We start from the raw sequence: 23,772 nt of genomic DNA, 5'->3' as shown, positions 1-23,772 counted from the left end.
AGCAGGATTCAAGGCAAGAGGAGGCATTTATAGGTGTAGTAACCATAATTCACAGTTATGTTACCTACACTAAACATTTATAAGGGACATAAAACCTCCCGCTAATGGGCATAGCCAAGCACCAGCTGATGGGAATCAGGAATCAATTTCCCCGTGGGCAGGTTACCGCAGAGGTGTAGGGGTTCTCGCAACCTCCTCTCAAGGTCCTGGTGCTGATCACCATCGGAAACAGGATATGGGGCTAGAAGGACCCTCAGTCTAATCCAGTCTTGTAATTTCTCAGTTCACTAAGGGAACTTTGTCAGCTGTGTTTGGGGCAGAGCTAATGCCGTGAGCAGGGTTTCACGTTGGACCCCACAGTTAAGACGTCGCATCCTTCCCCCAGAACCTCTCTGCCTTTTAAAAACACGTCATTCACACTCCCTCTATCTCCCCGCCCCATCAGAAGGTGTTGGGGCTCCTACTTTCCTCCTCCTGCAGATTTCCCCTTGCTCTGTCCACCAGGTCCCTGTCCAGCCTGGCTCTCACCTCCTGCTCTCTACCTCTGCACCTGCTCAGCGGGGGTCCCACCACCACACCGACTTCCTCTACTCCACATTCAATCTCACTTCCTTCTGCTCTTCTCCATCCCAGGCCAGGCAAATCTAATTCTCCTTTCACTCATGCTGTGAGGGGACATGTTCCCTCCCCATCACCAATGAGACTATTAAGGGTATGCTGGCTCATTAATACGCTATTCTCCTGGTCATCCAGCCTATGCCCATTTCTCTTTAAGCCTTGTATTGTAACCTTCCCAAGGGCCTGACTGCCTGGGCCTCAGAACCTCTGGTAGCCTTATCTCACTCCACTCCTCATACGGTTCCTGGGTCTCTTTCTTAGGCAGCTCCTTGCTGAGGCACTCCATTGAGGGGGGTCCTCAGCCTCTCTGGCAGCCTCCCCCTTTTATCTGAGCTGCAGCCTTTTATCCCAGCTGCTGCTAATCAAGCCATGAACCCCTTTGTGGCTGGTGGCAGCGTAGGGTTTACACATCCCATCATGAATTCTAATGTCCTTAATCCTCAGCAACTCTTCGCCACTTTGTCCCTCTGCTCAAACTCTCCAGGTCTGTTGCTGAAGCTCCCGTCTTCTGCAGCTGAGCATAGCAGTTCATGAAAACCTGTTCCCAGCCATAGTCTTTTAGGGATGGGTTCCCCATAATATCTTCTTTCTTTGAAGACCTTCAGAGTAACACGAACCCAGAATACTGACTCCAATGCACTTCCTTCAGTCCTCACATAGCAGAAGAACACAGACTTATATATCCTTGGAAGGGAGAAGAAAGTGGGTGGAGCTATGCAATGAAGGTCAGGTGGTTGGGTAGTTTTTTCAAAAGTAATAATTACGCAAAGCTCAAAGTATTGCAACGTTCTAGACAGGCTAAATTTAGCCCAACGGAGTGCAATAACGGCAGCAAATTCCACCTAACACTGCTGTTTGAACTGTGCAGCCAAAAAAAATAAAAAAGCCCCTTAGGTGGGGGCTTATCCCTACAGCTCTGTTGAGTGAAGGATGCTGCGCACCTACCAATCTCAATGAGGTTTTAACTCAAACCCTAAGGAAATGTTACGTACCCTGTGCAATAACTGTGGTTCTTTGAGATGTGTCCCTGTATGGGTGCTCCACTTCAGGTGCACTTGCACCTCTTAGGCCCTTGATTGAAGATCTCTAGCTAGCAGTGTCTGTTCGGCCTGTGCATGCGCCATATGCCTCCTCATGGCAGAGACCGAGGCTATATAGGGGAGCCCGGGTGAACTGCCCTCAGTTTCTTCTCTACCCAGTCACCCCCTAGGGCAGAACCGCAGCAGAAGGGCAGGAGGGTGGGCAATGGAGCACCCACAGGGGGACACATCTTGAAGAACTACAGTTATTGCATTTGGTGAGTAACCTCCTCCTTTGAGTAGTGCCCCCAAGGGTGCTCGACATCAGGTGATTTCCAAGCAGAATCCCGTGGAGGAGGCGGGAGCTTTGGAGCAGGGTCCAGAATTGAAGACAGCACTGCTACACGTGTTACATCAGATCTAATGGCATGGAGCAGGGTGTCGTGCTTTGAAAATGTACGGCTTGAAGACCAGGTTAGCCACTCTACACATCTCAGACACCGGGACATTCTTCAAACATGCAGTAGATGTTGCCTGCGATCTGGCTGGATGTGCTCTGGCCCCTGGGTAACAAAGGTCCAATAAGGACTATCGCTGTATCCTTGTCTGTATCTGCCACCCTGCTGTTGGCCTCAGCTGCTGATCAAGGGCTCAAGGGAGCGTGCACCCCCAAAGTGGAGCACCCCCAGGGACATTACTCAAAGAACAAGGTTTTACCTAGCTCATAACAATATATGTACAACACCGCTACTGAAATTCATGGCATGCGTTTCTAGAAGTTTGTTCAGTCCCTTTCATATAGCGCTGGGCAGCAAACGGTTTTATGTCCCATGAATATTTTTGAGAACGTACAAAAAATTCATCTTGAATCAGGATGAAAAGTTGAAATCTTGAAAATCCCTGCAAACCAAGAAAATGATTTGCTTTTTCATTTTGGGTCAATCAAAACATTTTGTTTAGATAATTTCAAAATGTTTCATTTTGTTTTTGACCTTTTTACCACCTTTTCAGTTTAATTAGCTTAAATTTCAAAACAAAGTTGGGTGAAACGGGAAAACAAACATTGTTTAGCAAATATCAAAATGAAACATTTTGACAATTTCAAAACTTTTTTCTCAGCTTTTTTTGAGATGGAACATTCGTCAAACCTGAACCTGTTTCGCAAACTGTTTTGGTTTTGACAAATCAACGTTTCTTGATAAAAAAGTATTTGTTGACAAATTCTCAAGCAGTTCTACTTCCATAGCTGATGGGTGTGGGGTGTGACAACTGCTTTAATATCATCTCAACCTAGCTTAATAGGACAGAGGTGGATAGCTTCTAATGTATGTAAATTCAATATGCAAGCCACCCGAATGGCTTCATTTCTTCTTTTGTGCATAGACAGTAGTATTCACGAGTGAAATGGCCCTATATAGCCTTTCATTATCCTTTGTGGATATAACTGAAATGGCTGATTTGGGGCCATTTATATTCAGACGCCTTCTTTACATTGCTCTGGCAGTGTAAGGGGGCCTCAGTGAAAATGAGAATCATGAACAAAAATTCCAGCAGCGGCTGATTCCACTTATGGGACCAGAAATGTTCGCCAATGAAAAGCAACTTTGGCCATAAATACCTTTGTCAGATCACTATAACTGCTCCCTTTCCAGGGGTTTAGCTGTCATGACAGGGTTTTGGTTTGGTTTTTTGTCTGTATGATGGTACGGGTTCTGTTTTGGAATATGTGTTTGCAGCCTTCTCCAGGCACCATTTTATTAATTCAAACGAAAACTTACAAACAAACCCAAAGCTGGGACCCAGAAGCCTTTCGCTTTGCTCCGCTCTCCCTGCTCCAGGACAGGACTAATCAGAGGAGCCAACCTCCCTCTTGCAACTTACCTTCAACTGAGCCTTTTGGGGCCTGCCCTTCGTAGGGAACCTGACCCCTTCCCAGCTCAGTCACCCTGCTACAGTGTTGAGCACAGGCCTGGACTTGCATAGGGCAAGCCTCTGATTTATGCAACAGTCCCACCAACTGCCCTGCTCAGGAAAGGTGCTTGACACCGCCTTGAGGCACTATCACAGAGAGCTCTCCAGATTGCAGCCTGCGGCTGGTGACTTTGAACGACTTTCATTGATGGATCTATTCTCCATGACTGTACTGAGAACTGCGTCTACGCTGGGGTTTATACCCACATAGCTAAGAACAGCTTTAAAATTTTTATTCAAGTTAATGTTTAAAATTAAGTATACACCAGTTAAGAGGTACTGTACATCTGGGGTCAGGCTTGAGTTATGAGGGATTACAGGTATCGGTTGCAAGGATGAAGAGATACATACATATCACATAACTAGCATAGACCCAGATTGGGGTACAAGAGTTTTTAAAGTGTCAGTGGATAAGTGGGCTCAGGTACGCCACCCATGGACTGTATAAGGAGTCCAAGTCAGTAACGGTGTAGCGAATGGGTACATGGGTGGGGTGCGTCCCTTGGTTCGTCAGGGAAGGAAGTGGGCTATTTCCCTGGTCGGCGGTCTCAGTTACTCAGTGTGGTATTGACGGTGTCCTGTGATGTGTTCTGTATAAATGTCTCTGGATCACCTGATGGTGTCGGACACCATGAGCTGTCTCATGAGCCGGGCGTAGCGTCGACTGACTCTGCACGCTCTCAGGACCGGCTCGTTGTGGGGGTCCCATATGCTGGCAAAACTTCATAAGTGCAGTCTGGGCCTAAGGCCCATTGCCCTGCCGCAGCTGTGTAAACTGTCCTTAGTGTATAGGGTGACCAGACAGCAAATGTGAAAAATTGGGATGGGGGTGGGGGGGTAATAGGAGCCTATATAAGAAAAAGACCCCAAAATCGGGACTGTCCCTATAAAATCGGGACATCTGGTCACCCTATTAGTGTAAATGAATTTCAGGCCTGCTGTTTTCCCCACAGTACCCCTGCCTCATTCAGAATTTAGGGGAGGAGGGGAAGTCTAACTCCCCTCCAGCCCCCAGGACCCCTCTAGCAAATCACTTTCTGGTTTTTGAGTTTGGACAGAGAACAGGATTATGGTAAAAAGAGGCAGCCTGCTTTGACCCAAGGGACCCTCACTTGATCCACAAACTCATAGGAGACTTTACCCACGGGGCAAAATCCTGCTGGAAGGGGTTGAAGGATGTTTACCTACCATGGGCTCCGTACGCAAGACGGGTGACACCTGGTAAGCGCACACGTGTGCAGACTGTTTATGGCTTTATGCTGTTCTCGCGAATATTTTTGTCCTTAATAAACATACAGTGAGATGAGTTACGCCGGCAAAACTTTGTCGTGCAGCCCAAGCCTCTTATACCGGAATAGCAGTGCCCCCGGGGGGAGTTATATCAGTCGAACGACAGCTAGTTCACTCGACCCGTATAAGGCCTAGGTCTAGGCCAGTTTGTGTGAGAAAATCCCACCTCTGACACAGCTGTCCCGACTGTAGATGCAGTTGTACTAGCAAAAAAAAGTCCTTAACTGGATCTCCACGGGGAGAGTTGCCGACTATATTATTTCATTTTTTGTATCACTGTAGCACCTAAGAGCTCCAGTCACAGACCAGGACCCCATGGTGCTGTACAACCACAGGGGGGGAAAAGGACAGTCCCAGCCCCACGGATCTTCCAATCAAAGTATAAGAGGAGAGAGAACAGATGGCTACAGACAGACGGGGGAGCACAAGGATACAATGAGCCAATATGATCGGCATGGTAGGCAGTGCTCTTAGCCCACCAGCCGCCTAACCGTCGTCAATGTTTTTTCCGGGCTCATGGCAAAGGAGATTTTTAGGAGAGTGCTGAGGGAGATCATGGGTAGGTCTGTGGATGGTTCCAGGGAGCCTGTCCCAGGAGTGAGGGGCGGCAGGGGAGAAAGCACAAAGGGGCTCGTTAGAAAATGTAACAAGTGGGCGCTGGAGGCTGGGATCATGGGCTGATGGAGGTAGGCGTCGACCTTGCAATGCCGAATGAGAGATGACAGGCAGGGTGGGGATAAGTCGTGAAGGGCCTTGAAAGGGAAAGATACCAGCAGACGGCTTTAGTGTAGCCAAGGCCTTACTGGTAAAACTTGGCCGTGTAGACCAGCCCTGAGTTTATGGCTGTAGGAGCTTTGGTTTTAGTGAGAGTCTCTTCTCTTCTAAAGCGTGGCTTGTTAAAGATGCTCATTGTTTGAGACTGTTTTGGGGATGCCTCTGCCAACCCACCCGGGAAGAGAGAAAGAAGTCTTCAGCTTCTGAGAAGTGGAGTTTGTGGGCGGACCCCGAAGCTTGGTCTACACCTAAAACTTAGGTCAAACGTAGGACCCTGAGAGATGTAGTTAAAAGCCAACCTAAACCCGGTGTAGACACTGCTACGTCAGTGAAGAATTCTTCTGCTGACCTAGCTGCTGTCGCTCGAGGGGATAGATTAACTAGAGTCTGACTTGCTGAGAAACTCAGTGGAATCAGGGAGTTGTGTAGCTTGGAAATACCCTGGTCAGGAGGGAGACACACATGGGTCTCCACCTTCCCTCTAAGCCGCGCGGCAGGCTATCAAGGGCTGCACAGGTGGGGAGAGGTGCCTCTCCCCCGGCCCCAGCCCCGGAGCCCTCAATGCCCCCCCCACACTCCAACCCTCTGCCCTAGCCCTGAGCCCCCTCCCACACCCCAAACTCCTCATCCCCAGCCCCACCCTAGAGCCCACACTCCCAGCCAGAGTCCTCACCCCCCCCCACCCAAACCCTCTGCCCAGCCCTGAGCCCCCTCCCCCACTTCGAACCCTCCTTGGCCCCACCCCCACCACACATCATCTCCCTATTGGTGCACATAACATTCATTTTGCACAGGGATGTAAAAAATTAGAGGGAACGTTGGTCTCCACCCAAGAGAGGCGACAGCTGACGAGCCTGGAGCCCAGAGTGGGTGACCTGGCTGGACCACAGGGAGGGAGAATACCAGTGCAGTTGCATTGAACTATGGCAACCAGTGTTAGCCCACTATCCCCCTCCTCCCCACTTCGTGGGGTGATGTTAGAGGCTCCCCCTGCATGACAAACGGCAGCAGAAATAACGAGAGGACACAGGCTGGGTCGGATCTCTGGTGTATTGATTTTGGAAAACAGAAATATTGCAACATTTCCAATTAACAGTACAAAGCCTTGCCAGATCCACCTCCAGCAACCAAACCTTAACAGCGACAAAGCCGGGACGGCCCCTGCAGAACAGAACTCGGCACTTGGCAGAGTGGATCGAGGCGGGTGATGGGAAGGGAGGTGGCGGGGCAGAGGACGGGCGCTGTACAAGCCTTGGCCAGTGGTAACGTCTCCAAGACAAGAAGATCGACAGCTACGGGGATTGGGGTGGTTTTATTTTAGTGTTGGATTTTTGCACCGAAAGAAAAGGCAACATTTTGCCAACACAGCATTGACTGGACAACTATACGTTGACTCTACTCTGAGCTGCCCTTGGCTCCCGCACCCGGCTCCGATGGAGGAGGGGCATGCGGTGGGCTCAAACAGTGCCACGCAAGGAAACAAAAGCCACCGAGCACAACAGGGCAAATGGACTGGATGGATCTTGCTGGGCCGTCTTGATCCATCCTGGGCTCAGACAGGCCTCCAAAACAAATGAATTAGTGTAATACAGGGTGGGAAAGAGACCTGTCCTGCAAACCATGTGAGCCCCCCCATTCCTTAGTGGACTTGGGGTCTGATCCTGCCCACCGGAGTCCCCCCGAACTCCCACTGAAGTCAGCAGAAGGAGCGGGGTGTGACGCAGGATCAGACCCGCACTGGAGAAGCAGCAGCTTGTGCAGCCGTCATCACACAAAGCCAGAGCCTCAGTTGGTGTCAGTAAGTTCCGTTAAGGCAGACGGGGTCGGCAGGCTTCACACCAGCTGAGGATCTGGCTCACGTTAACTGAGAATAAACCCAACACGCTTTGCTCAGCCTCTTGGCGACCTTAAAGGTCGCTCTGGTCAGGGCTGGCTTCGACATCTGGTCCCAGGCTTATAACAAGCACATTCCGAAACGGTCTCTCTTTCTGTCTCCCTGATCGCTCTGTCCTTGGTCTCTGAACTGGATCCTGTGCTACCAAGCTCTCTAAACAGGGCTCCTCGTTCCTCTCCCTTTCTGATTAAACTCAACCAATCAGTATCACCCTCTAAGGCACGACTTGGCTGCCTTTAGAAGAAAAAGAAGTGTCATTGACTAACAACAGTACAGTACAAGAACTAAACCCAGCAGTATCTCCCCTGGCTATAGCAGTGCGGCAGCTGGTGGGGGAATGGCAGTTAAGCAGAGGAAATGGGACAAAAGGAGAGAGCTTAAGATAATGCCCCCATGCGATTAAACAGAATCTGAAGCTGACACAGAGCTGTCAATGAGAATCAGGCCCACTGGGTGAAATGCACCAAGGTCCTTTTTTCGCAGGGCTCGTAAGTTACAGTTCCATCCACTTGAAGGCCACTTTCCACTGTGAGAGCGACGTAAAAGGGCCTTAGTGTGTATGAGAAACAGGCCTGATGATTTGATCCTCCTCCTAAAGGATTTTGGCCCTGAACCAAAGCTAACTTATATCAGCGTAAGGCCCACTGACTTCAAGTGAGCTCTGCCATAGGGTCTAAGTGCAGTGGTATTGCATGGTTCTGAGAGCAACACGGCCCCTGGGGAACGACAGACAGCGTTTCAGCTCGGATGGCTTTACAGCTGCTAGTCCTATATAAAAAGCTTTGGCAAAAAAATACATCTAGAAAGCTATTAAACTACAATCTTTTTTTTTTTTCCTCTTTTTTTTTGGTAACCACAATTCTTTGACTTCTTTGGTTTTAGTTTTTAAAAAAATTTAGAAGCTGAAAAGCAATTTTTTTTTTATAGAAATAGATTTTTTCTTAAAAAAAAATCAAAGCATCTTTTAGCATTTTTATATATATATATATATATAAAATTTCTGCTGTAGAAAAAAAACACAAAAAAACCCTTTGTTTTAAAAAGGGGGGGAAATGGTTTTCTAGCCTTGGGGGGGGGGAAAATAGCATGATATGGCAGGTTGTAAGCAAGGAGAGTGCCCTCTGCTGGTTACATGATGCTGCAGTTTTGAGGACCCTGGAGGGAGAAAAGAGAAAATAAATAATTATTAATTTCTGTTTGCTTCAGTTAAAGGGGAACAGCAGTAGCCCTCAAGAAAATCTACTGCTAAGTACTAATTACTACATGCGGCAGTTCCCTGGCCCCAGTAGTTGCATGAGTTCTAACTTAACAAGTGACTCCTCTCATTGATTTCATTTGTCTGGCTGGAGGAACACCCGCTTCTGCTTATGGACGGTGACAAAATGCTCGACAATTGGAACCTTTCACCAGCCAGATTTCAAGTAACAAATAAGTGACCTAACTTTTATTGGTAAGTGGGCTTTGCTTTTCAAATCCAGCCCTAGCTCAGGGACTCAGCATACCTCTTACAGCAGTATTGGAATGATCCCAGAAGTATGCCCATAAGAACACATCACCGGACATGGGCAATACCAGGAGGGATGAGCTGGGGTGCTGATGAGAAGCGCAGTTGGGAAAGTAACCCAAATACTTTCCTGATGGACTGTTTTTTTCTTTAAATGGACAACCTATCCGAAATTCTCAATTACTGAGCGACAATCTTCACTCATTGATATATTTTGCTTTCCGCCACCAACTCTCTGTATAACTTTTTTCATGAGTAATGTACCCGAATGCATGGATGCTAAATATCTAAACTGTATTCTTAAATTCATTCACCTACATTTGGGTTACTGCTGATTATGCACTATATGTATCTTCGAAAAGAACAGGAGTACTTGTGGCACCTTAGAGACTAACAAATTTATTAGAGCATAAGCTTTCGTGGGCTACATCCGAAGAAGTGGGCTGTAGCCCACAAAAGCTTATGCTCTAATAAATTTGTTAGTCTCTAAGGTGCCACAAGTACTCCTGTTCTTTTTACTGATTAGAATAGTATTAATCTAATAAACTAATACTAACTATTACTAATAATGATCTAGAAAGGTGGAGTATTACAATACTCAGATACTAAGTACTAACATTTAGTTTTGGAGTATTATAAATACTCGATTAGAGCATTAGTAGAAGTAGTATTCGTTAGCATTAGAATATTATAAATACAGCAGAACCTCATTTATACGATCTAATTAAGACCGGGGCCAGGTAGGGTAATAAAAAAATCTGGAAAATCTGGAGAATGGGAAAGTGTAAGGCTGCAGCGCCATCTAGCAGCCATAGGAGAGATCACCTGTTCTGGACCTGCGAGCGCTGGTTGTTGGTTAATACGGAGAGCTGGATAATGGCGGGTCGGATAAACGGGGTTCTACTGTACTCCACCATTAGAGCATAAGCAGTAACATGCCACAGATACAACACTTCTGGAGCAGATGTCATCCAGGGACGTCAACACACTTTACAAACAGAGAGTCATGGCAGTGCTATTAAACCGACTGCACAGCTGGGACACTCAGGCACAGAGCAGCTAAGTAACTTGCCAAGGTCATGCAGCGAGACATGGACAGAGTAGGGGATAAGACCCATGAGTTCCCCGCTTAAGCGACTGAATATCTGTTCTTAGCACTAAGGATGGAAACCTGGTGCCTGGATTCCATCTGAGATGGGGAGGGGACACAGATGCATTTCTATGTACATTTCAGAGGCAGGGAGGACCTAACCACTTGTCCTAAGAGAAGCACCTCCCATCAGAGACGTTCAGCTGAAGGAAGCCTGGACAGGGCCATGAGCATAGTCAAGAGAAGGCTGCCAGGAGGGAGCCGTGAGGGGTGTGGGAAGATGTGGGCAGCTGAGTGTCAGAAGGGAAGCAGCAGCAGCAGCAGCCCGGAGATGGAGAGAAGGGGAGAGAGCCAGGAAAGGAACCGAAGCGGGAGATGGCAGAGGGTTTAAAAGATCGCCTCGGTTAGACCTACGACGGAGGGGGAGGGTTAAGGGTTCCTCCCAGGAGCCCGGAGGTGGGTTTCTCACTCAGATGAGCTGAGCCAGTTGAGTCCTCGTGCAGGTTTTGCCCCCCGGCTTCAGAGTCCCTCCCAGCTAGTGTTAAAATAGGAGCCACAACTCCTGGCTACTGGCTTTGCTGTGGCGATGCTGCCAGTGGGATCCTCAGCGGCTGGCTCAGGGGGTTGGGAGGCTTTTAACTTGCCAGTTTGGCTAGCAGCCAGCCCTGGAGATCTGAGCCGCTGGCCACCTGACTGGCCAGTAAAACAGCCCAGGGGACCCATGGATAAGCCAGAATCAAGAGTGGTGGGGAACTAGGGGCTTAACCCTATAAATAGGGACCTTATCTTGAATGTTCTAAGTATAATTAACATGGTCATCCATGTACAAGGTACAAACCATCATGCTTCAAGGCATGAGCCAGTCACTAGCTGCCTGGGTAAGGAAGAAACATCTCCCATTGTCAGGCAATTCCATGGGGGGCGGGAGGGGTCTCTTGTACTTTCCTCGGAAGCCACTGGTCACCCTAGGAGACAGGCCGCTGGTTTCGAAGGAACACTGGCGAGTCCCACAGTCCCCGTTAAGGTGCGTCATGGGCCCTTCATGTCAGGGGAGGTCCCTTGGAGGCAGAAGGCTCAGAACTTCCATATTCTGAAGGACCCTGGACAGTCTGGTTATGGACAGACGGGCCCATTCGGGGGTAGCGCTGACCTAGCCAGCTACAGTTTGGGCTCGGCTGCAGGGAGAGTAGAGCTCATTTGGGCCCCTAGAGGGAGCTGGTGATTCGGATGAAGCCTCATTAGCTAGGCTCCTTGCTCTGGGGAATATTTCTCTGGCTTTGACAGGTTTTCTGTTGCAGACCCAAATATTCCAGCCTCCGCCTGGAGGGCTGTGGGGCTCTCTCTGATGAGTGGGGGTGCGGGACCCTTCCACATTCCCCAGCACTGCGCGCACACAGCCAGCAAACCCTGCAGTCCTCACTCCAGAAAGACTCCTGTTGGCTTGTGTGGGAGTTCGGCCCAAGTGAGGACCCTGGGACTGGGGGCAGTGGGGCATCAGAACTGGCTGCAAGTGGCCTCTGGAGCTGGTTCACAGCAGCAGAGATGGGCTCGGACTCAGAACAGGCACACTCCGGCCTGGGGAGCCAGGGGCACAAAGCGATCTCAAAGGAGGAGTGCGTACACAGTTGGCTTAGCCACGGGGGAGCTAAATCTGGGTCAGTAAATCCATTTAGACCATTTCCCAGTCTGTCCAACTCAGAGATCTGCAGAGAGGAGCCTTCACCAGATCCCCATCCACAAACTACTCATGTCTGTAGCAGGAGCCGCTAGAGGAGAGAGCTGGATTTTGGCTTATCGAGTGGGATTTAGAGCACATCGATCCTGGCACAGAACTGGCCCCAACCAACGGGCAAGAGGAAGAACCAAACGATGATGGGGTTCCACCAGCTGGAATTCCCACTGGGACCTTCAGATAAGCGAGAGCCATTAGCCTGGAGCTCAGGCTGTGCTTGGACACTCGGCTACCTTGGGATTCCCTTGCCTCAGAGATAGGGGCCTTTCTTCTCGTGCACTCACCTGAGTGCGTGGGTTGGAGTTACCCAGGATGTAGGACCTGGTCACCAGGTTTTCTCCAAGGCCGCCGCTGCTGCCCCCGCCAGCGCCCCCGAGGGAGCGGTAGCTGCGGGTGATGGTGAGGCTGGAAGCGGACGATTCCGAGGACATGGAGCCGGCCGCGGCGTTCTGGCCCCCGCTGGCTTTCTCTGCTGGCTGGCCACAGGTGCCGCACACCACGGTGCGGGAACGCAGGTTGTACTCCCCAGGATCACCTGTGCCGCCGCAGTGGGCCTAGAGGGGTGGAAAGAGAAACAAGGGGGCTTCAGTGCTTGATGGAGCTTCCTCCAGGGCCAGAGGCCCCCAAGATCAGAGTGAGGAGTGGAACAGCTCCCAGGCCCAGCTGAGTCAGCTCGAGGGTTTAACGAGCGCTCCAAGGAGGCAGAGGCCTAAGGCTGCTCTCAAGCTACCCCCACCCCGCCCTGCTGGAGCCCCATGGCTGTGCAGGGGTCCCCAAGAGGAGGCATTGGCCTTTCCTGTTCTCAGAGGGGCAGCGCAGCTGGCCAAGAACCTCTCTGCCGTGGCAGGGCTGGATTGTGCCCGTCCAACACCCAGCCTAGTCTTGTGATCGGTACTTTGGGACGTCGGACCCCAGCAGATGTTCTGCCATTGCAGGAGCCCCAAAAGCCATGGAGCCCTGAGTCCATGGTGATGGGTGCATTAGAAGAACCTGAATAAAATAGAATGTGTGGCGGGGGGGTTCTCTACCTGGGGGTTGTGACCTCCCTGCCATCCCCATATTGCTGAATGTGGGGGCAAGGGGTACCGGCTACATGGTGGTCAGTGTGTGAGAAATGGTTGAGAACCTCTGGAATGGACAAACTCCTACCGAAGCCAAAGGGAGCAACTCACACCCAGGATGGGCAAACGGGCCCCCAAAATAGCTGGCTGTGGGACACGTGGTGTATTCCTGCAGTCTGGTCTAGACACTGGTGCTACTCCCTCTTGTCACACACGTACCCGACTCCTGCTAACAGTGACGGGAGCTGGATTTGTGCATCAAGAAGGGAATCGCATCTCTCTTAAGCCAGAAAAGCCCTTTGTACTGGGGGAACAGCAGCAGGGGAACCAGAAGTGCCGCACTCAAATTTCATGTCAAGATCACCTAAGACATAATTAAGTGGTGCAGTCCCTGAGCCGAGTTAGTCACACTTCGGACCACTCCACATATAGAACCAGGGTGGGGTGACCCAAGATAGGCCCCAGGATGTAAGATTCCGATCTGGTGAGTTTGCAGGGAGGGGAGGGATGGTTTGGAGTCTGTTCCACTCAGGGTCTTAGCGTGAGTCCATCCCCTGGGGTATCGGATTCAGGCCCACCCAGCCGGATACTCAGCAGTGGCATGACCACGCTATGCGAGGAAATGGACCAGTTTGGAGTCAGATCTGTTGCTTCCTTCCTCTCCTTGTCATGCCTGGTTCTTCTGCACCAATAATATGGACAATTCAGTGCTTTGAAGACATCCAGGGCAGTGTCATTAGTGGTTTGCCTTCAGTTAGCACCCAGTCCTGTCTATTCCTCAGCCCTGCCTCTGATGGCTAAGCCGGAGATTCGCCTGGGAGGAGAAATGTTTATCCAAGCCCATCGTGAACAGCTAACCTCCCCCCTGTCAAGGACCCAACATGGCCTGGGTGACTCTGCTTTAAGGTAGGAAGCGCACTCCTGGAAGGAATTCAATCCTCAAAACAAACGGGCAATGCTGGCCAGAAGGAGATCCTGGCTCGTTTCTCTGGGCTGATCAACATTCATCCTGACATGGCTGGTTGGATCCAGAGCAATGAAATATAAAAGCTGATCATGCACGATACCAATACCAATCCAAGCTGCCGAGAGCTGCATCTGGCACCATCCCCTAGGTGGAGTTACTGAACCCCAGATCTCCTGTCCGATACGCGCTGGAGGTGCCTCTGTCTCTTGCCCATTTAGACAAGGGACGTTGTGTGGGGGAGAAGAACTGAACACGCTTCTAACTGGGCACCAGCGCATCCTCTATTTAATGAAGCCATCTGTCTATCACCGGCCCCAGATTAGGAAGGACACCTTCAGCTCTGCAGGGAGGAGAGCACGAGTCCAAGAACGCACCGGCGGGGCTAAAACCACAGCAGCCATCGGGATCCTTGGACGCGTTTCAGCCGTCAGCTGCTACATGGCAACGCGGAGGGCATCGGAGCAGCTATCTACAGATTGATTTCCACCAAAGCCCGGATCGTCCTCCAGACAAAACCCTGCGTGCTCCAGGCTGGATTGCAGAGTTAATCTTCATGGTTCCAGCTATTCTGCCACTCCTCCATGGGGATGATCAGAGCCCTTTTGTCTGAGAGGCTCCAAACGAACCCACATCCCCCATCGTCAGCTCGATCCCTTCGTGCAGGTGCTTGGAGTGTCGCCATGTGCAGAGAGAATCTCATGCAGTCGATGGAGAGCAGTGTGCTTCCCTGACATTGTGGCTGGTTGTTTTCCAGCCAGATAAGTCACAGGGCCCTTCCCCCATCACCTCAACTCCCTGCTCCCCCGGGTCTGGTCCTGGAAGGTGCAGGATCAGTGCAACAATCAACAGGAGGGGGACTTGCCCAAGGTCACCCAGCAGGCCAGCAGCAGAACCAGGTCTTGAGTCCCCTACCCACTGGATCCCGCTGCCCGTCCCTGACAGAGCATGATGCTTACATGGTGGTGACGGTGGTGGACGCTGACTTCGTCATCGTCATCCTCCTCGTCGTCATTGATGATCACCGTGCGCACCAGCTTCCTCATGGCCACCTCCTGGAAGGGAGGGAGGGAAAAGTCAGGTTGCAGCTACAGCTGCCGAGATCCCCCTTCGCTCTATGGCTCAGGTGAAAGATCACCCTAGTGACTCCCAGTCCGCAGACAGCGACAACACACGAGGGAGAATCAGACCCGACTCCACTGGCCGATGCGTCACTTTCACCCTCCACCTCTTACCCCCCCTCTCTTGCATCCGGCCAGAGCATGTTGCCGCGAGACCTCGATCCCCCAGCTGCCACTGCCCCACCCCCAGGGCAAGAGTCTCACCTCTCCGCTGGAGTTGATCAGGGCGGTACGCAGGCTGTCTCCAGAGCCCCAGGAGCTTTGGGCCTTCCACACCATGTCAGTGGGAGGGCTATGGGTGGCGCCGGCTCCGGAGGCCCAGATCTAAAAAGGAACACACAGAGCTCGGTAGCACCTCGCGCCAGCGGCATCAACCTCACCCTAACTCCCCATGTGGGTCTTTGCCACTGTCCAGCGGCTGCTCCACAAAAGACGGTACGAGTCTACTACAGCTGTTAACTAAAGGAACTGCGCTGATAACTCGTTCCAGGTTCAAACCCCCGTGTTGGACTGCTGAACTGGGAGCGGGGGGGGGGGGGGGGGGGTGTCACTACTCTCTAAACTGCAAGGAACGGAGGCAAGGGAGATGGGCTGAGAAAACCACAGGCAGGATCTGAATCCTGGTGCTACATCAGGCTTCTGCTTATGCCGGGGCCATGACTTGGAACTTAAGATGTCAAAATCCAGCGCCACTTCAGTCCCAAATGGCAGGAAACCCACAAGAGCTGCTGCCGGGGTGCGATTTCTGCCAGCCCGAGCTCAGATCCGGCAATGTCAGCAGTTCCTGCATGCAAAGGGGAGATCAGCCCCCACACCTTGGAGCTTTGTATCGTAGCTAGAATCAGAGCTGCAATCCCCCATCCTCCCCAAGGGGGAGCCCTATGGCCATTCTACCAAGGGGCCCGGAGGTGAGATGCCTGTGCACTCAGAGGGGCTGGGTTTGCTCTGCTCTTCAGGAGGATGGGACCTGTTGCTCCATCTCCCAGGGGCGACTCCAGGGTGACAAATGCCAACTGAGAACGGTGCATCAGCTCCCCAGGGCGCTAACCCTTCATTAACCCCGTGCGAGTGCAGTTTGTTACTCACCGTGACCACCTGGCCGGCCTTCAGGGTGAACTTGGGAGGGAAGCGGTAACTGATGAGGGCCTCGTCTCCATTCTGACGCTTGATCTGCCAGTTCCCCATCGCCTGGTCCTGTGTAACAGAAGGCAGAGGCCTCGAGAAACCGACCTTCAAGGTTGTTCCGGTTTTGCCTCCCCTTGGCTACAAGTCCTGCGGTTAAGGGACTTAGCTGGGACTCTGCCATAGACCCCCTACCTTCAGCAAGTCACCTCACCTCCCTTCGCCTCAGTTTCCCCATCTTCTGCTTGTATCCCTTTCCCCACCCTTTGTCTGTCTTGTTTATATACACAAAGATTTTCGGGGCAGGGACTGTCTCTCACCATGTGTATGTACAGCTCCCAGTACAGTGTGGCCTAGTAGACAGCGCACTGGACTGGACTCAGGAAACCTGGGTTCTACTCCCAGCTCTGACACTAGTCTCCTGGGTGACCTTGGGCAAGTCATGTCCCTGTTCTGTGCCTCAGTTTTCCCCATCCGTAAAAGGGGGATAATGATACTGATCTCCTTGCAACGAGCTTTGAGATCATCTGATGAGATCTGCTTTTGTTCTAAAGCATTCCAAAGTGATTTGCAAGCCACACACAACAGCAACTGTTGAAATGCATCCACCTCTAGGGTGGGACACAGCAGCTGTCTAACAGCACACAAAACAGAACACCACCTGGTTTACACTAGGAATTGGCTCTAAGTTTGAAGTCTCACAAAAATTGCAGCACCCTTTGTCTGCACAGATGGTTTAGGGCCGACCCGAGGGGAAGGACACTCAAGAACTACATGGTTTCCCTTCCAGCTACTGACCCATCCTGCCTCTGCTTAGGCATGACCAGCATCACCACCAGGAAATCTACCTCATTGGACTTGTTCCTGAGACGGACAAATTTCCCTTCCAGATCAACCTCTTCCACGGCCACGCGGCCGCTGGTCCTCGCATGTTGGGAGAAGCTCGTCCGGCGCTCCCCGTCCTCCAGCTTCCTCTTCTTGGAGGAGCCCGGTGTGGTGGAGTGGCTCACGTGGATCCTGGAGCCCCCCTTCTGGGAGCTGGGGCTTGGAGACAGCCTCAGCCTTGGGAGAGAGGGAGAGGGTGTGAGTGGGGGCTGGGTGGGAATCAGGGCCTGGACCCCCTAGGGCGCTGGCTGATCCGGGCCTGGTTAGAAGCGACAGAGAGGACAAGATCTCGTGGCTGCTTGGTGACCTGCAGACAGAGGCCGCTACCCCATGGGACGTCCCCTGAAGGACACGTCTCCATCACAAAATCCCTCCCCACTGCTTTCCCCAACCTCTCGGCAGAGATGCCAAGGGCTGAACTGGCTATGGTGGATGAGCAATGGGGCTGGGAGGCTTATCAGCAGGGCAAGGGGCCAAGCCCGCCCAGATGCTGCCTGTTCCTCAGAGAGGAAGTTCAGTCCAGGGCCACCACTTCCACACACGTCCAGGGTGTTTCCGATAATCACTGACTGGAGCAGCAGGAACCAGCTGTCCTTCTCAGACCCCCAGCATGGCTGCGGGGATACAGGAGGCTGTGGGGAGCAGAGCTGAGCTAGTCTCCATTCCTGGCCAGCCCATCACGTCCCGCTCTAAGCCACCGGCTTCCCTGACCACCTGAGCTCCCAGATGTGCCCGCTTCCCTCACCAACCCCCTAAAATCCCTATCCCTGCCTGGATCCAGGCTCTGTACCTGACTGTCCCCTGCATCTGGGAGGCTCCAATCGTGTCGGCTGGGAACAGATTTTGTGACTGGCTCCTGTCTTTGTAACAGGCTGGAGCAAAACCCCCCCCCCCCCCCCCCATTAGGGCAGGTGGGATCAAGTTGAGTAGGGTCCATACCCCACCCCCAATCTGCCCACCACTGCAGCACCAAACCCCTTCACATTCGGGTCAGGTCAACGTGACCAGGCCTGTGTTAGCAGCCCACCCAAATCAGCATGTCCTCCATTCGCCCAGCCCCCATTGGCACATCCCCCAACCCATCAGGCTCCCCCGCACCTCTCCTTGGCCACGCCCCCAGCAAGCTCCTCCCCCACCCCATCAAGGAGCCTGTCTCTGCACCCACCTCTCCTCCTCTCCCTCCAGCAGCTTGCGGTAGGCGTGGATCTCCATGTCCAGGGCCAGCTTGATGTCCAGCAGCTCCTGGTACTCGTCCAGCTGCTGCTGCATCCTGGCCCGCATGTCCGCCATCTCCCGCTCCTTGTCGGACAGGATGCGTCGGCTGGTCTCCCGCTCCCGGGCCAGCGCGTCCTCCAGGTCCCGCAGCTGCGCCTCCTTGCCAGCCAACTGGGAGCAGAGAGGAGATGCGGAGGAAGGGGGTGAGGAGAGCACAAGCAGCAGAGGGTGCCCCTCACTACCAGGGCTATTGGCCCCTTAGACACCCAACACTGCCGTCATGCACCTGCTGGGGATGTTTGCCCGTGACAGACGTCCCAGGGCCCAGCTCTGTTGCAGCCAAGTGCTAGCCAGAGGATTGAGGGAGGCTGGGGGGTGTTATGCCCAGGTTCCCTCCAAACCTGCCCATCTCTCCCCATTCCTCCATGCCCCACAATCATGGCAATGGGGTGCGAATGCTGCCCCTAGCAGCCGGCCAGCTCCACTCAGCCCCATCAGCCCCCCTGCGCTGCCCAGCACCGTGGCTAGAGGGCAGCACCTAGCGCTGATGGAAGGGGCGTGTTCCTGTCCTGAATGGAGCTCGCCCATGACAGGCGCTCAGCTTGGTTCTGGGGCAGCCACAAGGGGGCACTAGTGGGCGGAGGGGGCAGATGGCTGGACAATGCTCTCACTGGCATCTGCTCACCTGCTTCTGCAGCTGGCTAAGCTGGGCCGACAGGCTGTCGATGCGGATCCTGGACTGCTGCAGTTCTTCGTGGGCGGCGCCCACCATGCTGCTGTTCCTCTCCGCCGACTGCTTGGCGTTCTCCAGCTGCAAGCCACAGGCCAGGCAGGGTTAGCGCCGCAGAGGAGCAGCTTCCTACCGACGTCCCATCGTGGTGGGAGCCGACGGCCCCGGGAGAGGCCGGCCAGGGGGCCTGCGAGGGTGAGCTATCCATCAGCCCCTCGCAGGAGACAAAAACCCCGGCCTCTGGGCCAGCTTCCATCAGAGGCTGTGAACATGCCCGACAGGCGCGGATTTAGCTCCACATTCCCCACCGGGGAGGCTGGTACTAAGTGTTCTCTCCATTTCACAGGTGGGGAAAGCAGGGCCCAAAGAGAGGAAAGGGCCCCCAACATTTTCACAAGTGGGCCCCAAGTTTCAGTGCCCAGCTTTGGCCGTCTTGCCAGCTCAGCCTGATTCCTCATTGATCTCACACGGAGGGGAGGCTGCTCCAGGCCAGCCAGGACCCCGGGTGCTGTGAGCTGAGCTCCCAGAGATCAGAGGCTGAGGGTGAAAATTTGGGTTTAAGTGACTTGCTAAAAGGTCACCGAGAGTTGGGGGCAAAGGCAGGACTAGAACCCAAGAGTCCTGGCTCCCAGTCCTGACCCCTGGCCTACCACACCCCATCTCATCTCATCTCCCTGGCCCTGTGCAGTGTGTTACCTTGGAGCCATAGGTCTTCTCCAGCTCCTCCTTGTACAGTCTGACCTGGGCTTCGTGCTGGCCCCGCAGGTCCTGGAGGGCGTCGGCCAGCTTGCTCTCGAACTCCCGCTGCCGGCCGTTGTCGATCTCCACCAAGCGGGTCTCGTGGCGGCGCTTGGTCTCGCGAAGTTCCTGGAGGGGGGGCGGGGGGGGGGGGAGGTATCATACCAATATGGGGCTGTGTGAGCCGTGGCTCTCAGAGATGGAGCTCACTGGCACAGGGCAGCAAACAGCCGTTCGCTTCGCTGCTGGGACCCGCATTGGCGTCGCCTGGGAGTCATCTGCCCCCTAGGTGGGAGCGGTGCCGAGCCAGGCGCAAGTGGGAATTGCTCCGTGCGCAACGTACGTGCCCCAGAACCTGGCGCTTGATCCTCAGGGTTTGTCTACAATTGGGCCACTGTAGCGCTTCGAGTGTAGACTCTACCTACACATCTCCCATCGACACAGGGAATCCACCTCCCAGGAGAATAATTCTTCCACCCACCTAGTGCTGTCTACATGGGGACTTCGATCGGCTTAACTACCGCTCAGAGGTGTGGATTTTTCCCCATTGCCCCAAAAGCTAGGTGGGGTTTTGTGAATGCTGCTAAATGGATCCCCTGCTCGTCCTCAGCTGAGCTGCCACCGCTAATGCATCTCGCCTTGAGTTCTCTGTTGCTGAGGGCGTTGGCATGACCTGTCCTCATCGGGGAGCGATAAATCATGGGCCTGTACAGTGTATAAGTCTGCACCGAGCGGCTGTATTGGGGAAGGCCTTGCTCAGGGGCAGCCCGACCCCGCTCACCTCGCTGTAAATGTTCTTCTGGAAGTCGAGTTCTTCCTTCAGCGTCTGCAGACGGTTCTCGGCGTCCACCCGACGCAGCATCTCGTCCTGCAGCTGCTTCTTCACCTCGCCCAGGGCGGCTTCCAGCTGGGGAGGGGAGAGGGGAAAGTGAGCGCAGCTAGATGGAGATTCGCTGCCCCAGCAGGCAGGTCTCAAGCGCGGTCCCTAGCCAGGTGCCTGCTGAGCCAGGGGACTGCAGGCCGGCAAATCTGGAGACTTTCCGCAAATTGTGATTGCTCAATTTGCATATTCTACATATTCACTGCCTCATTTGAATAAACCACATCAGAGCTAAACCCATCAATTCTCCCCGCCCCCCAGTACAGAAATCATGCCTGTCAAATCCACTCCTCCCCTCCCCTCTGCCCCCCACCTCCCGCAGGTCAGGGGCTCTCCCTGTCACAAGACTGTGACAGCTGCTCAGGGGCCCAGGAAAGGACCCTCCAAATCGGGGGACTCCAGGCCAATTTGGGTGAATTGACGGGGCTGGGCTGGGCATTTCCTACTTTGCCCAGGGCAGCAGAAGGGACCATGGCTGGCAATCGGCACAACTAGTCCATGGGCCAGCTGGATTTGTCCCCGCTGCAACAGGAGCCAGCCAAGGCTCCAGCCTCGCTTCTCCCATCAGCGAAGGAATGGGTCGCCTGCCTACCCCCCTACCCACCATTCCACCTGGTGTTGGCTCCCTAGCTCAGACCGAGCTGGGACCATTAACTGCTGCGGGGTCCCATCCGCTCCGAACCATACGGGGTATTTCAGCAGGCTTGGCAGGACGTGCATGGGGAATGCTATGATCTCTGGTGCTGCGGGGGGCCCCGGGGCAGCAGGGCTCAGGGGTCAGAACCTGCTGCTCACCTTGGACACTTGCGCCCTCAGCTCCCTGATTTCATTATCCAGATTCCTCTTCTCCCCCAGGGCGGTGGTGAGCGCGGCCTCTTTGGAGTTGAGCAGGGCCTCCAGGTCCTTGAGGCGAGCCTGAGCGGCCAGCAGGTCCCCTTCCTTCTTGCCATTCCTGGAACACAGCCAACAAACTGCTCTGGTGATGTGTTCGGGGAACCCCCTGCCCCATGCAAACGAGGGCCCAATGCTGGAGAGGGGCCCAGAGCACAATTCCCAGGTCCAAATACCCCTCCACCCCTGGGGATAGCTCAGAACCTGATCCCAAGGGTCCTGGGGAATTTCACAACGGTGGAAGATGCCAGCCTGACAGCCCTGGTGCTCGGAGACCAATGTAGCCACAGACCAGGTCCAGATTGCCCAATTCCTGCTCTGTTTCTCCTGATTCATGCAGCTACCATGCTCCCGACTTGGGATCTGCACAGACAGGATGGGTTTTGCACCAGTGCAGTTAGTGATGCTTCAAAACCAGGGGAAACGACACAGGAGGCAGCCCCATTTCACACTGATGCAGCACATCCACCCCGCACCGCCGGGCATAGCTACTCTGCTACAAATATCCCCTCTATAGACAGGGCTTGAGGCTCTGATCTCCCAGTGCTCCCAGCTTCCCATTACACGCATCACGGGGTGATCAGCCGTGAAAACAGCTTGTGCTCCATCCCATGTTACGGGCTGTTTTATTGGCCCTACCCTGATGGTGTTTATTGGCTGGTGATTCAGAGCGGCGTGTGGGTGTTTAAAAATTAAACACAGGCTGACGTATGAATTGGCAAGCGGCTCCCTGGGGAATTAAAGCAATGATCCCTTTTACAGCACATCTGACGGAAAACACACACACACACACACACACACACCCCGCTCCCAGCCTCCAGCTCAGACTGGAAAAGCGAGTACAGTATCATTAGTATTTTTATTTGTACTGCGCCAGCGTCTAGGCCTCCCAGTCGTGGACCAGGATTTCATGGTGCTAGGCGCTGACCAGACAGAACAAAAAGATGGTCCCTACCTCAAAGGCCCACCAATGTAAGCAACCTCCCTCCTCCACGCTACCTACTAAAGAGGTCTTGGATCCACAGGACATTTCAGAAACTTTTTACATACCAGGGATGGGAAAAGGTGAGTGGGAACTTGGGCCTAAACTTTCCGGTGGCTCGTGAGTTTGGGCGCCAGACCCGAGACCCGAAAGTGCCAGATTTCCAACGGGATAGTGGTCAGCTCTGTTTCAAAGGGAAACCCCTTTAAAAAGGCAACTCAGGTAGCGCACTGAAAAACCCCAACATCGCTAGCTGCCTGTGAAACTTGAAGCCTTAGAGGGCAGTTAATAAGGGATTGATTGAGGAGGAAAGACCAAGAGATTTACAGTAGAAGTATTTACAGCCCAGCCCTAAGGGTCTGGGGGTATTTGAAAGATATATACACCAAGGAAGGAAAGGGAATTATTCAGGGTGCTCTGAGGAGCAAGGAGATGAAGGAGAATGGAGTTGCAGGCTGATCATCAGGAAACGCCTCCTCGCAAGAAGACAGATGAGTCTTCCACAGGACATTTAAAACCAGACTTAAGTGCTGGGCAAACCACAGCGATCCTGCTCCAGTTGGTGGATGTGATATGTTGGCTTGCAACATATTATGTCCCCACTAGATGGTGCTGTATACTGCATGTAGCTCCAAGGGGGGCGTGATCCCTGGCATACAACGGAGACAAAGCTGGAACTCGGGCTGTACGGAAGCCTGCTTAGATCTGTAGCTATTTTGATAAATAAACACCTGCTTAAGATGGACTTTGACTCCATACAGAACGACAGCATGGGAGGGTTGGACAGCTCGACCCTCTAAGTCTTATGAGGTTAACATCTCCTCCCTCATGTTGATCTATGCGTAGCTATTTATTATTGTGTGCATTTACAGTAGCGTCTGGAGGCCCCAACTGAGATCATGGCTCCACCGTGCTAGGTGCTGCGCACCCAGTGAGAACTTCTCTGCCCCAGAGAGCTTACAGTCTAAACAAACACGACAGACCACAGGTGGAGGGGAAGTGCTGAGACTCTAGGAGTGGGAAATGCCTCGGGAGGAAGAGCCACCTAAAATAAGGAAATCCAAGTGGTTTGTTCTCATCTTGATCAATGCAAGCCAGGCTCGGCAAGGTCAATCGGCGTCTTGAGCAGGCACAAAGGAGAGGAACGGAACCTCAGAAATGTCCCCACTTGGAACCCAAACTGCAGAGACCCTAGCAAGTAGGGTTGCCAACTTTCTCATCGCACAAAACCAAACACTCTAGCCCTGCCCCCACGCCCCTGCTCACTAATTCCCCCTCCCTTGGTGGCTCG

General features: G+C 53.1%; 1 protein-coding gene across 1 annotated transcript in view; it reads right to left on the bottom strand.

Moving 5' to 3' along the window:
- Nucleotides 1-6,704: 6,704 nt before the first annotated feature.
- The window catches only part of LMNA (lamin A/C), a 55,123-nt gene continuing 38,055 nt past the window's right edge, over nucleotides 6,705-23,772 (bottom strand). Inside the window, exons 2-12 of the mRNA XM_065420029.1 lie at nucleotides 21,404-21,560; nucleotides 20,510-20,635; nucleotides 19,687-19,857; nucleotides 18,946-19,071; nucleotides 18,211-18,431; nucleotides 17,009-17,222; nucleotides 16,125-16,232; nucleotides 15,243-15,362; nucleotides 14,877-14,972; nucleotides 12,177-12,446; nucleotides 6,705-8,721 (exon numbers count right to left, since the gene is read on the bottom strand). Of these exons, the coding sequence (XP_065276101.1) occupies nucleotides 8,695-8,721; nucleotides 12,177-12,446; nucleotides 14,877-14,972; nucleotides 15,243-15,362; nucleotides 16,125-16,232; nucleotides 17,009-17,222; nucleotides 18,211-18,431; nucleotides 18,946-19,071; nucleotides 19,687-19,857; nucleotides 20,510-20,635; nucleotides 21,404-21,560 (1,636 nt within the window). The 3' untranslated portion in view covers nucleotides 6,705-8,694. The remainder of the gene's footprint in view (nucleotides 8,722-12,176; nucleotides 12,447-14,876; nucleotides 14,973-15,242; nucleotides 15,363-16,124; nucleotides 16,233-17,008; nucleotides 17,223-18,210; nucleotides 18,432-18,945; nucleotides 19,072-19,686; nucleotides 19,858-20,509; nucleotides 20,636-21,403; nucleotides 21,561-23,772) is intronic.

This window comes from Emys orbicularis, chromosome 20 (genome assembly GCF_028017835.1).
Source record: "Emys orbicularis isolate rEmyOrb1 chromosome 20, rEmyOrb1.hap1, whole genome shotgun sequence".
Taxonomy (NCBI): domain Eukaryota; kingdom Metazoa; phylum Chordata; order Testudines; family Emydidae; genus Emys; species Emys orbicularis.
This window is presented reverse-complemented; position numbering and strand designations above follow the sequence as displayed.